Here is a 17,803-nt window from a genome sequence, read left to right as displayed (position 1 = left end):
ATCCATATGAACTGCCAAAGTTAAATAGGGAAGATATAGAAATTCTAAACACCCCAATTACAATGAGTGAAATTGAAAATGTAATAAAAAATTTACCAACAAAGAAAAGCCCAGGTCCTGATGGCTTCACTGCTGAATTCTACAAAACCTTTAAAGAACTATTGTCATTACTCTTTAAACTCATCAAGGAAATTGAAAGGGAAGCAAGGCTTCCAAATTCATTCCTGGAGGCAAGTGTTACTTTGATTCCAAAACCACAGAAAGACCCAACCCAAAAAGAGAACTACAGGCCAATCTCCCTAATGAACATAGATGCAAAAATCCTCAACAAGATACTGGCAAACAGAATACAGAGGGTCATCAAGAAGGTCCTACACCCTGACCAAGTTGGATTTATCCTAGGGATGCAAGGATGGTCCAATATATGTAAATCAATAAATATAATACACTATATTAACAGAGTCAAGGACAAAAACCATATGATCATCTCAATAGATGCAGAAAAGGCATTTGACAAAATCCAACACCCATACATGATAAAAAACAGAAATTTGGAATAGGAGGTCTGTCTCTCAACCTGATTAAGGCTATGAAAAACCAGCAGCCGAGGCAACCCACTTTCCAGTCCCCCTTCTGTCTCTCTTAGGCAGAAGCTTTCTTTCTCCCAGTAAATTTTTCCTACTCTTAACCTCTGTTGTTCCTAGAATTCATTCTTCAATTTTAGAGAACACAAACTTGCATTTCAGACATCTAGTAGGTTTGGGAGTTTCAACTCTTCCCCCTGTATCATTTTGGTGGTCTTCCACCAAGATTACTGGTCGGAGATGGCATCCTACTAAAGGATAACAAATAAGAGTTTTCTTTATGTCATTTAATGTCTTGGGATCAGATGGAGGTGTTTGACCGAAAGACTATTCCATACTAAGATGGACATTTTGGAGACCAAAACTAGAAAGGTAATTGGGCTATGAGGACAGCCAATATTTTGGCCCAGGCCCCTCAAGGTCAACAAAGAATCCAGGACATGAAGGAACCTTTCCTACAGGATCCTGCATCTTTGACTCAAGCTATATGACTACCAAGATGACAATGCCTGGCACCTATCCAGGGCCTTTAGATAGACTCTGTAGAGTAAGTCTGACTGCTGATCACAACTATGACCCTCATCAGCTGGAAGTAGCCAGACCTGTCTTCGCCCTTTACCCCCTCACAGCAGTTAGGGGTACTTCTTCAGAGGGGGGAATATTATAGATAGGTAAGTTAATTAGGTATCTTGTTGGCAGGTAGACAGGGCCTCCCTTAAGGAGCCCTCCAGGAGCCAACACAGCAAGGAACCAACAACTGAGGAGAACAACTGAGGCACATTCACTGGTTAGCATTATAAAAAGGAAAAGAAGTACTACTTCCCCTAGAGATAGATAGCAGTGATCGATACTCTAAATGGAAAATTCCTTATATGTGACTTGTCTTCCCATTTGATCCCCATTTAATCAGTGTTACCTGGGTGACTGTACTTGTAATCTTGTAATTGGTTGGTCATGGTTTTGTCCCACCTCATGCCCACCTTGTAAATTTCCATTGAGTCTTATAGTTTTGTCCCACTTTGTACCCGCCTCACCACATGGCTTTGCTGTACAAAACATCTTTGAAAAGTGGGGTGAGCGGGCAACCCACTTTCGGTCCCCCTTCTGTCTCTCTTAGGCAGACGCTTTCTTTCTCCCAATAAATGTTTCCTACTCTTAAAAAAAAAAAAGAAAGAAAGAAAAGCCAGCAGCCAACATCATACAAAATGGTCAAAAGCTGAAAACTTTCGCACTAAGATCAGGAACAAAACAAAGATAACCATTATCACCACTCCTGTTCAATATTGTTCTGGAAACAGCCACAGCAATGAGAAAAGAGAAAGAAATAAAAGGTATAAAGATAAGAAAGGAAGGGGCCGGGGATTTAGCTCCGTGGTTCTGCCGCCTGCCGCACAAGCACAATGTCCAGAGTTCGATCCCTGGTACCAAAAAGAAAGAAAAAAAAAAACCAAAAAAAGAAAGGAAGAAGTTAAAATGTCATTATTTGCTGACAATATGATACTTTACATAGAAGACCCAAAAAACTCAGCCAAAAGACTTCTAGACTTAATTGACAGATTCAGTAGAGTAGCTGGATACAAGGTCAACACTCAAAAAACAATAGCCTTCTTGTACACAAATAACAGACTCACTGAGAGAGAAATTAGGGAAACAGTTCCTTTTACAGTAGCACCCCAAAAAATGAAATATCCAGAAATCAATCTAACAAAGGAAGCAAAAGACCTCTACACTGAAAACTACAGCTCTCTGAAAAAGGAGATCGAGGAGGATATATGAAAATGGAAAGACATCCCTTGTTCCTGGGTAGGAAGAACCAATATAGTGAAAATTGCCATGCTTCCAAAAATACTATATAGATTTAATACAATGCCAATTGAAATTCCAGCAATATACTTCACAGAACTAGAGAAAGCAATCCAAAAATTCATTTGGAACAAGAAGAGACCTAGAATAGCAAAAGCAATTCTAGGTAACAGAGACATGGCAGGGGGTATCACAATCCCCAACCTGCAACTATACTACAAAGCTACTCTGATAAAAACAGCATGGTACTGGCAAAGAAACAGACCTGAGGATCAGTGGAATAGATTAGAAGACACAGAAACAACTCCAGACATACTCAGTCACCTCATCTTTGACAAAGGAGCCAACCACCCTCATTGGAGGAAAGATAGCCTATTTAATAAATGGTGTTGGAAAAACTGGATTTCACCCTGTCAGAGACTAAAACTAGACCCATGCCTATCACCACGCACTAAACTAAGATCGAAGTGGATTAAAGATCTAAATATTAAGTCAGAAACACTAAACTTGCTGGAAGATAAGTTAGGCAGAACTCTTGATGACATTGGCATAGGAAAAGACTTTATGAACAAATCTTCAATAGCACAGGAGCTAGCACAAAGAATCAACAACTAGGATCTCATTGTATTAAAAAGCGTCTGCACTGCAAGAGAAACTACCAACAGAGCTAAGAGACAACCTACAATGTGGGAAGAAATTTAGCAGCTGTAGCTCTGACAAAAGTCTACTATCAAGAATATATAAAGAACTGAAAAAAATCAGACCTCCCAAATTCAAAGACCCAATTCAAAAATGGGCATCCGAAATGAACAGACATGTCTCAGACAAAGAAGTAAAAACAGCAAATAAATATGTGAAGAAATGTTCAACATCACTGGTCATTCGAGAGATGCAGATGAAAACAACACTGAGATTCCACCTCACCCCACAAAGAATGGCTGCTATCAAGAAATCAACCAATAACAAATGCTGGCAGGGGTGCGGAGAGAAAGGAACCCTTCTCCATTGTTGGTGGGAGTACAGACTGGTGCAACCACTGTGGAAATCAGTATGGAGATACCTCAAAGAACTAGGACTACAGGTCCCATTTGGCCCAGCTATTCCCCTGCTGGGGATCTTCCTAAAAGAATTAAAAGAATCATACCACAGTGATATATGTGCACCTATGTTTATAGCGGCACAGTTTGTAATAGCTAAAGCTTGGAAACAGCCCAAGTGCCCATCGACTGGAAACTGGATCAAGAAAATGTGGGTTTTTTATATAATGGAGTACTACTCAGCCATAAAGAATGAGAAACTAGAGACATTTATAGCTAAATGGATGCACATTGAGGCCATACTCTTAAGTGACATAAATAGGACACATGTGTAAATACCGAATAGTTTCTCTAGTGTGAGAAACTGGAAGTGTAAATAAGTATTAAAATGTTTAAAATGAATAATTGATAATTTGAAATAGGAAAAGGTCCAAAGGGGTAGGGGAGGTGGGAGGGGAAAGAGAAAGGAAAGAAGGGAAAGGAAAAATTATGAGAAAAGGAAAAACATGTAAACAAAGTCTGTAAATAGGGAAGGGTAGAGGGGCTGAGGGACGCACAGGTAATGGGGAAAAAATAAGAACCAAGATACATCATGTACAGGTACAAGCACCCAATGATAAATGTAAATGTATTGTATCCCTAAAATGTACCAATAAAAGAATTTAAACAAACAAAAAAAAAAAGAATATTAGCGCAAGGGTGAGGGACTCTGATGATGTGGGTTCTTGTTAGTGTGGACATTGGTACACTTTTCGGGAAAAAGTCTTAGTTAATGAAACAAAAGATGTGCATACCCTTTGACCTAGCATTTCTACCTTTAGACTTACGAGCTAAAATGCAGAAAGATGTAGGTGGCTAAATATTTTTTCACAGCACCCTTGTTAACCTAGGAAATGTTCAATAAAACAAGGTATATCTTGAATGCTACACAGCTGCTGAAGAGAAATGCGGTAGCTTAGTATGTTCTGACATAGAAATCATGTTATGTTAAGTGGAATGAAGGAAAAATGCTAGTTTCAAAATGTCATGTTTAAGATTCAATTTTTATTTAAAATTATTTATAGCAAGGAGTTGGGGGAATAGCTACTGTTAGAATGCTGGCCAAGCATGTTTGACTAGCACCACAAAACAAACAGAAAACCAGAAAAAAGAAACATTCATAATGAAAGTGACGATATCCTCAGAGAAGAAAGATAATTTTGGAAGCATATAAATCAGAAAAACTATTGATTGTCTTTGAGGGACAGTATAAGTTTGCTAATATATATTAATGATACTCAAGTCTTGTGATGAATGCATATATAGTAATTAGGTAAAAATCAAGAAAGAGAACAAAAAGGTACAGATAGAGCTGAATGATTTATTACAATAGATCATAAGTTGTTTCCTTCACTTCCTTACATGGGGTGGTAATATAATAATTTCTGATACTAAATTTTAATTTACCTTCTGGGAATTCTGTGGTAGAGTAAACCCAAATAAATGGAAAATTTAAACCTCCTTGTGTCTATCCTTTTTTCCTTTTGTTCTTTCAGAAGACAATAGCTATGGAAAGACAAGGGCTCCAATGGAACTGTCTCACCAGAAGATGTTTTTGTTACTTAGGGTGCTTTATTGTTTGTCTTCCTAGTAAAAATCTTTGTCAGGATCAATTTCTTTGTCTGCAAAACAGCAGTTTCTTTGGTTTCTGTTGTTTCAAGATTATTAGTTTGGGATTATTAGTTTAAGGACAGTGCTTTTGCCTGGCATGTGCAAGACCTTGGATTTGATCACCAACACCAGAAAAAAAAAAATTAGTGGTTTGTTGTCTCTAGAAGTTGCTTAAGATGTGCTTATAATGGAATTTTTTACATATACTCTTCCCTTAAAAGACTGAATAAAAAGTAAATTCATAAAGTAATAAACTGTGAAAGCTCCTTGATTTCAGTTAGAAAATGCGGTTTATAGCTACAATATTTATGTGTCCATGACTTCTGAACACCTGCATAATGACTGAATATGGACCATATTTTCCTGCCTTGACTCCTTAATCTACTTTTAATTCTCCACTCATATCTGAATAGTTATTTTTTACTATGTATAGCATAATTAATTTTATGCAACTTGATTTCACATAATGACTTTTTTCTGTGATTTGTTTACTCTCCTTGCTTTTTTGCGGGGGGGTACCAGGGACCTTGTGCTTGCAAGGCAGGTGGCAGAACCACTGGGCTAAGTCCCCGGCCTCTCCTTGCATTTCTTACAGAAGTCCTGGTGGAGATTTGGGAGCCAAAAAGAAAAAGAAGAAACAGAAGAGGAAAAAGGAGAAGCCAAATTCTGGAGGCACGAAGTCTGACTCTGCATCTGATTCTCAGGAGATTAAAATTCATCAGCCTTCAAAAGTAAGAGCCCTGTTTCATTGTCACCTGTGTGGTTGCTCATGAAGATAAGAGTTTGGGCAGTACAGCACGCTGTTGGACCAGGTGTGCAGTTAGCTCTTTGCTCTTGCAGAATGCCACCATCCCCATGCAGAAGCTGCAGGATATCCAGAGAGCGGTGGAGCTGCTATCGGCATGCCAGGGCCCAGCCAGGAACATTGATGAGGCAGCCAAACGCCGCTACCAGTTCTGGGACACACAGCCGGTACCCAAACTAAGTAAGTACTTCTGTTTTTGTTTTTGTTTTTGTTTTCTTTGTTTTTTTCTAAAACAAGGATAGAGTAACAATAATAATAATAAAACTCAAGGGAGACTTTACTTCATTTATATCACTTGTGCCATATCCTAGATTAAAAATGTACACAAAGCTCATATTTGTCTTCTTAAAATAAATAATAGGTAATGACATTGGATTTCACTAATAATGATTTTAGTCTAATTGCTATCCCTATTACAATATCCAGTTTCCCCACACTTGAATTGTAATATTAAATTACATATCACATATAAAGTCTGTTACACACACACACACACACACGTCTTCTCTCACCCTTCCTCTTTGCTTTTGAGCTTCATGATGTTTGTCTTAGTTAGTTTCTCACTTCTGGGATAGCAAAATACCCGACACCCACAAGTTAAAAGAGAAAAGATTTGATTTAGTTCAGAGGTTTCAGTCGGTAGTTGGCTGGCTCTAAGGAGGGCAGCATGGCAGTGGAGAAACAGTCCATAGCAGGGCAGGCAGGAGGCAGCAAGCAGCAGCCTCCCTTTCCCCTCTAGCCCATCCAGGCTACAAGCCTATTGGTTGGTGCCACACACACCGAAGGTAGGCCTTCTATTATTCACACCCAGAACTATGCTGAACTAATTTAGTTATCACACTCCCTAATCCCAAGATCCAGCCACCTCCCAAAAGCCCCACCTATGAGCGCATGAGGCTTCGGGTTGACATCTAGGTATAAGCCATAATAGAGTTCTTAACTGTAAACTTTACTGTTTTCACCCCTTGGTTATTACAAAAGATCCAGAAAATGTGTCTGCTAGTATTTACTGAAATAAAGAGTTTCGCACCATTTAACAAAAGGGTTCTGAACACTTACCAGAGGTGTTGATAGTATCAGCTCAGTACCATTCTGGTGTCATAAGAGCAGAACAGCTCTGGATGTGAAGGCTGTGTAAGACTTTGGTCCATCACAGGGTACTCCTTCCTTGTCACTGGGCCATTCTGTTACACTCATTTAGACTCTCACTGGATTAGTTTCCAGAAACCTAATTTACACCAAAATAGATGATGGCGTAATGTCATAAAATTGTTTAAAACGCATTACAACAGAAGTCTCCTGCTTTGTCTTATGTTATGTATGAAGATGCTATATAAGTATTTCAGCTTTGATTATTTGAGTTTTGGATCAGAATCATATAAAAGGTTAATTGCTGTCCAAACTCTAAATAGTCCAGCTACATACAAATAATCCACTTTGTGAAATATAAATAGAGGAGCAGTCCTTTTCCATGCCTTCAAATACTAATTCTTGAACTTTTTAGAGAGATTGAAGATGATATCAGAAAATGGACAGACATCCCCTGCTCCTGGGTAGGAAGGATTAATATAGTGAAAATGGCCATACTTCCAAAACTGCTATATAGATTTAATGCAATTCCATTTGAGATCCCAGCAGCATAATTCACGGACCTTGAGAAAACAATCCAAAAATTCATTTAGAACAAGAAGAGACCCAGAATAGCAAAAGCAATTCTAGGTAACAGAGACATGGCAGGGGGTATCACAATCCCCAACCTGCAACTATACTACAAAGCTACTGTGATAAAAACAGCATGGTACTGGCAAAGAAACAGACTTGAGGACCAGTGGAACAGATTAGAAGATGCAGAAACAACACCAGACACACTCAGCCATCTCATCTTCGACAAAGGAGCCAAACACCCTCACTGGAGGAAAGATAGCCTCTTTAATAAATGGTGCTGGAAAAATTGGGCTTCAACTTGCCAAAGATTAAAACTAGACCTGTATCTCTCACCATGCACTAAACTAAAATCAAAATGGATTAAAGATCTAAATATTAAAATCAAAACTCTGACCCAGTTGGAACAGAGGTTAGGTAGAACCCTTGAAGACATCGGTGTAGGAAAAGATTTTATGAACAAAACCTCAGTTGCCCATGAAGTAGCACAAACAGTCAACAAGTGGGATCTCTTCTTATTAAAAAGCTTCTGCACAGCAAGAGAAACCACCAGCAGTGTGAAGAGACAACCCACAATGCGGGAAAAAATCTTCACCTGCTCTTCCTCAGACAAAGGTCTACTATCTCGAATCTATAAAGAACTTAAAAAGATCAGACCTCCCAAATTTAAAGACCCAATCCAAAAATGGGCATCTGAAATGAACAGACATTTCTCAGACAAAGAAGTAGAAATAGCAAATAAATACATGAAAAAATGTTCAACATCACTGGTCATTTGAGAGATGCAAATGAAAACAACGCTGAAATTCCATTTCACTCCAGAAAGAATGGCTGCTATCATGAAATCAACCAATAATGAATGCTGGCAGGGCTGTAGGGAAGGAGGAACCCTGCTCCACTGCTGGTGGGAATGTAGACTGGTGCAAGCACTGTGGAAATCAGTATGGAGATACCTCAAAGAACTAGGACTGGAAGTCCCATTTGACCCCGCTATTCCACTGCTGGGGATCTTCCCCAAAGAATTAAAAGAATCATACCACAGTGATATATGTGCGCCCATGTTCATAGCAGTGCAGTTTGTAATAGCTAAAACTTGGAAACAGCCCAAATGTCCATCAACTGGAGACTGGATAAAGAAAATGTGGGTTTTTTATAAAATGGAGTACTACTCAGCCATAAAAAATGAGAAATTAGAGACATTTATAGCTAAGTGGATACACATTGAGGCAATACTCTTAAGTGAAATAAATAGGACACACGTGAATAAATACTGAATAGTTTCTCTAGTGTGAGAAACTGAAAGTGTAAATAAGGACTAAATGTATAATAGGTAATGTGAAATAGGAAGAAAAGGGGCAAAGGGGAAGGAAGTGGGAGGGCTAGGGGAAAGGATAGAAGGGAATGGGATTAATATGAGAAAATGGAAAAATAGGAACAAAATCTTTGTAAATAGGGAGGACTGGAGGGGTTGAAGGGAGGGCTGGGCAAGGGTGAAAAATAAGAACCATGAGAGACTATGTAAAGGTGCAAATTTCCAATGATGAATGTCATTATGTTGTATACCTAAAATGTTCCAATGATTAGAATGAATAATCGATAATGTAAAATAGGAAGAAAAGGTCCAAAGGGGTAGGGGTAGTGGGAGGGGCAGGGGAAAGGAAAGAAGGGAAAGGAAAAATGATGAGAAATGGAAAAAATGGAAATAAAGTCTTTGTAAGTAGGGAAGGGTGGAGGGGGTCAAGGGAGGGCTAGGAATGGGGAAGAAATAAGAACCAAGATGCATCATGTAAAGGTACAATTCCCAATGAGAGATGTAATTGTGTTGTATACCTACAATGTACCAATAAAAGAATTTAATACAAAAAAAAATTCTTGAACTTTTTAAAACCACAGGTCCTTTCTTACCCAAACCTTCCCCAGTATCTTAAAAGGAACAAGCTTCTGACTGAGGAAGAAAGCAGAGAAAAGGGTAGGATGTAGCTCAGCGATAGGATGTGAAGGTTTGAAGCCCTAGGTTCCGTCCCAGCAGTGCCAAGAAAGAAAGAGAAAACAGATCTTTGCTTGTCTTTTCTTTCAGGTTGTAGAACTATGTTTAATAATGAAAGAAGATTCTTTAGCATGAATTTATGGGATTTTGAGTAGCTCTGAACTGAATTACTGTTAGCTAAGGGAGTCTAGATCTATCAATCTAAATGTATTTATGTAAACGGTTGAATGCTGTAATCAAGCTGCTGGCCCATGTTATGGAACAACCACTACCAGCTAGCACTGAACCCCAGGCTCCTCTTTGGGAAGTAGTTCACCCTACTTTGCTCCTCCCTGTAAATTCTTGCTTGATTCTCCACTTTCTAGAACTCTTAGTGCACATCGCAGTTCAGTCAGAGGCCACAATAGATGAGGGAAGCCAGGTTGATGGGGAAGGAGTGAATCTGAGGTTGGCGGCAACATTTGGAAATCAAGGAGCCTTTGCCTGCCCATTTCTGGCCATCCAGAAGTTGTCCCAGTTCAATCCAAATACACCCAGCTTTTCATAGCTACTGGCTTGGGACCATCCCAGGGATATTGTTTGAGAGCCAAGTGTTAAGCAGTGGTCACAAGGGACTCCGTATGGGAGGGACTAGGAATTTGGCCACTTGGGCTGACTTGAAGTCAGTGAAGATGAGGTACGTCAGTTTTTTATCATTGTGACCAAAATACTTGATATAAACAACTTACAGGAGGAAAGGTTTATTTTGGCTCGTGGTTTCAGAGGATCAGTCCATGCTGTTGGCTTCAGAGCAGAAACATCATGGCAAAAAGGAATGGTGAGGAAATAAAGCTGCTCATGCTCACTCATAGCAGCCAGCACACAGAGAGCAAGAAAGAGCCAGAGAAAAAAATAATACACTTCAAAGGCACCCCCCTGTGACTTACCTCCTCCAACTAGGCCCCACCTTCTAATGGCACATTCAGCTATGAGCTCATCAGTGGACTAACCCACTGATGAGGTTAATGTCTGTGATCTCATCACCTTCCATCTCTGCACACATGAGCTTTTGGGGGAGACAGTTTGGATCCAAACCATAACACAAGAGTAATTAAGGTAGGGGATTAGATCAGAGAGATTGGATCTGGTATAGACCCTGTGACATCTACTTGTAGAGAGGTTCTGTGATGGGAAGAACTGGGCCCTGAAACCCTTCACTCAGCAGATGTTTGCTGAAAATCTGTTACTAAATACCCTGGAAACAGTAGTGGCAAATTAGGACAAGTGGTGGCCAGCCAAGGACTAGAGGGAGCACGTATTTTAGGTAGGAAAAGGCTTTAGCCAGGGATGCATAGCCAGATGCTTAGCCAGATGCTGTGAAAAACTAAGACCTTCGCAAGGATCGTCCATGTGATGACCAAGGACAGGGCTTCAGCAGAGGGAACGCACAGTAAGGCCCTGAGCTGGAGAGAGCAGTGTGGCCAGAGCACTGGGAGCAGGGCAGGGAGGGCACAAGGAGTTGTGAGGCACGTAGCAGCCGGGGTTTTTCTCAGGTACGTGGAAAGCTCTGCAGAGGGAATCACTAGAGACTTGTACCACACTTGGCTTCAACTACATTTCTAGCAGTACAGATGGAGAAGTAGCTGGCCTTGAAATTAATTTTAGATTTTGCTACTGGGAGGAATTGGAGGTTCCTGTCCTTGGTTTGTGGAAATGTAGTATAAATTTTTTTCTTTGATGCTAAGGATTGAGCCCTGTACCTCAAGCACACCAGACAAGTGCTCTACCACCGAGGTTCATCCCTGGGCAAAAAAGGTGAGCATTTCTAAGGCTGATGTACCAAACCTGCATTTCTCCCAGTGTTGCTCTGCAGTGAATCTGCAACCTTGGGTTGAGGCTGGGAAATCCCTAGCATTTCACAACATTGTCTTTGTTGCTGGGTGACAGATGAATTCCCCTTTGATTTAACTGGTGAAAGAGTCATTCCACATCACTGCCTACCTTTCCTGTTTCAGCTCACAGGAAGCTGAAATAATAGCACATTTTCAAAGATTACATGAAACTAGAGTGCCCTGTATCTGATTGTGTTTATGTTGCTGATCTTTTGGGATTGTCAGAATACTCTGTAATTTAATATCCTCTCCTTTTGTATTTCTTTCTGTCTCTCTCTGCAGATGAAATCATAACTTCTCATGGTGCAATTGAGCCAGACAAAGACAATGTACGTCAAGAACCGTATTCTTTGCCACAGGGTTTTATGTGGGACACTTTAGACTTGAGTAATGCGGAGGTGGTGAGTAAAACTCTTTGCTTCAACACCTGCATTCACAAAAATTGCTTCTGACTTGGTCCTGAGCACCATCGACAGGATGCTTGTTTTATATTGTAGCTCAAGGAGCTATACACATTGTTAAATGAGAATTATGTAGAAGATGATGACAACATGTTCCGCTTCGACTATTCGCCGGAGTTCCTGTTGTGGTATGTCCTACTGGTCATGTGAACTATTGAGAGGCCCATTGGGCTGGGAGGTCTTGGGTCTTTTCGTGGGTCTTTTTCAGACACTAACTAGTGCTTGTTTTTCTTGTCTTCCCTGACTTCAGGGCTCTGCGTCCCCCAGCCTGGCTCCTACAGTGGCACTGTGGGGTCAGAGTGTCTTCAAATAAGAAACTAGTAGGATTCATAAGTGCCATCCCAGCCAACATCCGGATTTATGACAGGTGTGAGTTAAGGCTTGTCTGTGTCAGTTCTGTGTATTTCTTTTCCAAGAATTGCATTCGAGTAGGCTTTTAAAAATTACTCAGTGCCAGGGGCCGAGGATTTAACTCAGTGGTTCCAGCTCCTGCCTTGCAAGCTCAAAGTCCAGAGTGTGATCCCCAGTACCAAAAAAAAAAAAAATGCTCACTGCCAGCTGTCAGTTTGATGGGCAGAGGCTATATGGGGACTCTGCTCAATTTTGCACTGAACCTATTTTTTAACATAAAAGTTAAATTTATTGGTTTTTTTAAAAAGAAAAAGGACAACTACCTCTGTCCATTCCTCCATCTATCCCTCTTTACTCCTTCCCTCTCTTTGTCTTTCTGGTTTTCTTTTTTTTTGGTACCAGAGATCGAGCTCCGGTCCTTGTGCTTACACAGCAGGCGGTGAAACCACTGAGCTAAATCCCTGGCCCCTGGTTTTCTTTTTATGACTCTCAGTCTCATACATGAACACGGATATGTATTATGTACATACACATATACATATAGTACATGTGTATTGTTGAAATAGCCATAAACAGGCATTTCTGATTTATTTCTGGGGGAAAAAATTAGTTAGAATTTTATGAGGGATGAAGAGTTTATCTCCATAGAATAAATGTGTTGCATTTTTGCTCTGGATTTCCAACTCAGAAAGTCTAAGATCCAGCTATGAAGAGCAAAGATCTAATGTGTAATATATATATGTGCCATCCCATGTATTAGGTTAGCTTATTTGTTGACAAATGCATGTGATCTTGGGGAATACTGGGTGCTAAAAAAAGAAAGGCCTGCATATGTGGAGGCAGAGCTGGACATGGCCTTGAAGCTTTTTGAAGGTTTATTGTTGCTCAGTCAGACACCAGCTCTGCTCTAGTCATATCCCCTCTCATGGGTCTTGGTGATTTGTATCTTGCTTCAGAGCAACATCTTTTTCAAGTCTGCACCAGTTATCACCACAATTATACATGCTACTGGGAAAAACAGAAACTTTGAGGCACATTTGACCCAATTTCTAAAATGAAAACTTATAAAAAAGATCAGTCTTAAAATTTATTTAGAACAAAGAAGTTTGGCTGCCATGCCTAGAGTTATATTCATTGTGGCAGAGGAGTAATGGCAAATAATGTTTCAGTCTGATTTTGTGAAATGTTTTCCTTAAATATTGTTAAAGGATGTCTTCAACATTCTTATCCTTTGACATTTTATGGATAATGTCGTTTTTAAAATGTGCTCATCTTGTGTTGGCCCTAATTTTCGACATCTTTGTTTCTTAGTGTTAAGAGGATGGTAGAAATCAACTTTCTTTGTGTTCATAAGAAATTGAGATCAAAGCGCGTAGCCCCAGTGTTAATTAGAGAAATAACCAGAAGAGTGAACCTGGAAGGAATCTTCCAGGCTGTGTACACTGCTGGAGTGGTCCTTCCTAAGCCCGTGGCCACGTGCAGGTAATGGTTACCACATCCCTACTACAAGCCTCCCTTTGCCAAACATGTCAAGCATCCTTCCTGTTAGAAGTTGTACTCTTCTTGGATATAGCAGGACGGATTTTGGCTGACTGGGAATTATGGACTTTGTTGGTGGCAGAGATGGAGACCAGAACCTAGAACCACAGAGTCCAGAATTTGCCCCCATACATCATGGAGCCACTTGGTGACTAAAAATAAATTAACATTTTTCTGCTAATGGTACTGGATATATATTTCTGTTTTTATTCCACTTGAAAGACAACTGTTGTATATACCTGGAGAAATGTAGGGCATTGTGATCTCAAAAAGACCAGTGTCATACTTTTTGTTTCCATCTGTAAACTCACTTTTCTGCCTTGGTTTGCAGCACTGCTAAACTTCTCCAAAAACCTGTTGAACATCAGTTGAAAGCCTCAGATATGGTTGTTTGCTCAGAGTCAGAAGAAAGCTTAAGTTCTGTTTGTGTGGCTTCCTTGATTCTATCACAGGCTTTTGAAGGTTATTTCAGTAAGAGAGTAATCAGACTACCACTGGAGTAACCTGTTCTAAAACATCAGAGTTATCACCCTCCACTATTTTTATTGACTCAAAAGGATGAAACATCAAATAAACATAATATAAAAGGTAAAATTATAAAATTACTACAGTCTGTAATTAAAGAAATTCATAAATAAGGAAAAATACACCACAGGTATGTGTTAATATAAATCATTTATCCCATTGCCCAAACTGGAATCACTTAAGAAATTCAAGGTAGTTTCTCAGAAAGTTGTTTTTCTTGATGTGTATCCTACTGAACTAAAAACTACATACTAGGGTAAATATTTTCATGGTCTTATATTTTTTTGGATCAACCTTAGAAAAATCACAACTGTCATTAAATACTTGCCTACCTAAGAAGGATTGATTAATATTTCTCTTGAAGTTTTATGATTCCTCTTTAGTGATAGAGACAAAAGGTCATAAGCTATAACAGCACTTAAATAGGAATGTAGGACATTTCAGAGGAGAAAAATCAACTGCTGAAATTACTACATAGGAAGAGGGCCAGCGTCCACCACTGTGCCGGGTGTAGCATAAGTATTGAGTAAATACTTCTGAACAGCTGAGATAAGACAGAGTGAAGACATGTACAGGGAGAAATCAATTAGATTTTAAAACCTTTATTGTATTCCAGATACTGGCATCGATCCCTAAACCCCAGAAAATTGGTAGAAGTGAAGTTTTCTCACTTGAGTAGAAATATGACATTACAGAGAACAATGAAGCTTTACAGACTGCCGGATGTAAGTAAGAATGATCTGCAGTTTTTTGAAGCTGTAACAACCAAAGCTTTTAATGCAGAAAAGCATTTTTTTGCAGCCGTCTAAAAACGGACTCATGGCTCTGAGGAAAGGAATATGTAGCTAGAAAGACTGGAAAGAACTCAGAAGCTGGGAGAGTAGAGGGTTCATTTAGAAACCCCATTTTGCTTTGCGTTGGGCTTTTTTGTTTTGTTTTGTTGAGACAGGGTCTTGCTACATAGTTCAGGGTGATCTTGAACTCATTATGTAGCCCAAGCTGGTGTCACACTCAGCAGTCTTCCTGTCTCAGCCTCCCAAGTGCTGGAATTACAGGCATGCGCCACCACACTTGGCTTTTGTTTTGTTTTTAAGATTCTTCAAATTCTTCAGTTTATAATTGGAAGAGATTGAATGTAAGAAAAGTAAGTTTTATGTTTTTTGTTTGTTTTGGGTGGGGGGGGGGTACCGGGGATCGAATTCAGGTCCCTGTGCTTGTGCAGCAGGCGGCGAAACCACTGAGCTAAATCCTCGGCTCCTAGAAAAATAAGTTTTGAAATTTTCAGTATTGTCTGTTAAGAGAGGGGAAAAGATTAGGCTGCTCCTGATTTCTTACAGAAGTAAGGAGTTGAGTTTAGAGGAGAGATTCAGGGACAAGAAATAATATCTCAGTAAATTACCATCTTTTAAAGCTCTTATACTGCTAATAGGAAAAGCTCTCTGTCTTAAGAGTGAAAAGTTTAAATGTGTTCTCCAGTCTTCGCTTTATTTGTGGCTTGGATGGTATATTATTTATCGCAAAGTGAACAGCTTAAAACACATTTCTTCTTGCCCAGGTTCTGTGGGGCAGGGATGCAGGCACCACCGAGTTGGGTCCCCTGCTTTGGGTGTGGAAAGGAGAGAGCAAAGGAGAAGAAAGGGCAGACATTAAAAACTTGGAAGGTGCTGACAGCAGATGCCAGGAGTCTGCCTGCTGAGTTAAAAGCTGAACACCCCAGCAATACGAGACACCACAGTCCCTCCTGTGAGCCCCGATGAGTGAAGCCACTGCTAGCCATCAAATCATTAGCGAGGAGTTTCCTACCATTCAGCATGAAAAGAACCTGGTTGAATATAACTTTTCTCTATGGCTCAGTCTCATTTTCTGATTCATTATTACTGTTTCCACTTTATATCTTCCTTGAGGACTTCTAAATATAGGAGTTAACATTTATTGGGGCTGGCATCACACTGAACTTTTAACACCCATAATCTGATTTACTGTCCCTAATAGTCAGGAAAGGGCAGACTGTTAGTCCCACCACACAGAAGGACGTTGAAACACAAGGATGACACATCGAGTCTGTAGGTAGGGTCAGACCTACCGTGCCACACTGTTAGCTGCTGGTCTCTAAACTAGTAGGTTTTCCCAGAGCACATCTTCCCATGTCTCCCTATCCTTCAGTGTTTTTGTACTTTTTTAGTTGGAGTTGAGTATTTCCAAACAAAGTTGGACTTTGTGTGTGTAAGTGACCTAAAAGGTAAAGGAGTGTGAAGTAGATAAAAAGCAGGGATCAGATTAGTCTACCAGTGTCCTAGGTTTGTGCTGCAAGAAGGGTCTGCTTACCCAGACAGGCCCTGAGATATGTTAGCTAATCTGTGTTCAGCAGCATTAGATATTTTTGTGTTCAGCATATATTGCTGTTCCTTTTTAAATCATGTAAATAACTGTAAACAGTGCTTGCTTCTCTGCTGTGGAATCTGGGCTCTCACACCATATAGCTTGACAGTTGTTTTACTCAGTCTTTGGAGCTAATTTCCTTATACATTTAAAGCAGACTTTTCAATATACCTAGAGTGCAGCAAGTAATGAACGTGGATTAGGTCCTGGGAAGTACATATGATTCAGATTATAATTTGCTTATGAAACATAAAATTTTCTGTTACAGGAAATGTTTGGTTTTCATTTAATTCTTACAAACATGATGCTTCACCCTATCTAGTTATACTAAACCTTAGTTTTTATCAAAGCTTAAGTTTCTACTTCTTCCGGAAGACAACAGCTATAGTTTTTGTCACATTTTGACATTGGTTTCATTCTTCCATAGATTTTTTTTTTTTTTTTTAGCCATTGCCTGCCAGCAAAAGTGAGTATTTTCCCACATTTCTAGGTCCTTAATTTTGTTTTTAATAGCTGATACATGCTGGTGTTCTTTTTTGGTTTAGTGCTCCTGTAAACACTTGTTTGAAATGTTTGTAAATTCCCAAGTTAATGATACTTTCTACCTGTTTGGCCAAACAGGTTTCACGGAGTCTCCCTCATCTAAATCCTGCTGCCTATCTTTCTGACCTTCTGAGACCTAAAATTGCAGTTCTCAAAGTATGGCCCAAGCACCCCTGAAAGCTCCTAAGGTCTTTGAATCTGTGAAGTCAACAATATTTCCATAATAACACTAAAATATAATTTGCATATTTCACTTCGTCCTCGTAGGAGTGTACTGAACAGTCTCCCAGAGGCTGTGGAGGTGTACTTGTGTGTTCTTTTGTTTTTAAATGTTCTTAGTTTCATTTCTAATACTATAAGGATAGACATGTAGACCTACATGAGGAAAGCTCTTAGAGTACTCAATCATTAAGACTGTTGAGGGTTGGGAGGCTGAAACATCTAAGAACCCTTGCTGTAAGGATGTCCACTGGACAGCAGGGAGTGGTGGCTTAGGCCTGTAACCCCAGGACCCTGAGGAAGAGGATTGCAGCCTCAAGCCCATTCTGGGTAACACAGTGATTCAGCAGGACCTTGTCTCAAAAAGAAAGAGGGTGTCCACTGGGC

At 39.8% G+C, this 17,803-nt stretch overlaps 1 protein-coding gene across 3 annotated transcripts in view; it reads left to right on the top strand.

The window, feature by feature from the left end:
- Nmt2 (N-myristoyltransferase 2) overlaps nucleotides 1-17,803 on the top strand; it is a 48,353-nt gene that overhangs the window by 20,968 nt on the left and 9,582 nt on the right. For 2 of the 3 annotated variants that reach the window (XM_021242089.2, XM_004861756.4), the window contains exons 2-8: nucleotides 5,670-5,805; nucleotides 5,915-6,059; nucleotides 11,682-11,800; nucleotides 11,897-11,988; nucleotides 12,111-12,227; nucleotides 13,523-13,693; nucleotides 14,892-15,000. In XM_021242089.2, the coding sequence (XP_021097748.1) occupies nucleotides 5,670-5,805; nucleotides 5,915-6,059; nucleotides 11,682-11,800; nucleotides 11,897-11,988; nucleotides 12,111-12,227; nucleotides 13,523-13,693; nucleotides 14,892-15,000 (889 nt within the window). The remainder of the gene's footprint in view (nucleotides 1-5,669; nucleotides 5,806-5,914; nucleotides 6,060-11,681; nucleotides 11,801-11,896; nucleotides 11,989-12,110; nucleotides 12,228-13,522; nucleotides 13,694-14,891; nucleotides 15,001-17,803) is intronic. The other variant, XM_087207063.1, reaches the window with a different exon arrangement.

Source organism: Heterocephalus glaber, unplaced genomic scaffold (genome assembly GCF_053883595.1).
Source record: "Heterocephalus glaber isolate CG9 unplaced genomic scaffold, H.glaber_assembly_v1.0 deba00000738, whole genome shotgun sequence".
In the NCBI taxonomy this organism is placed as follows: Eukaryota; Metazoa; Chordata; class Mammalia; order Rodentia; family Bathyergidae; genus Heterocephalus; species Heterocephalus glaber.
This window is presented reverse-complemented; position numbering and strand designations above follow the sequence as displayed.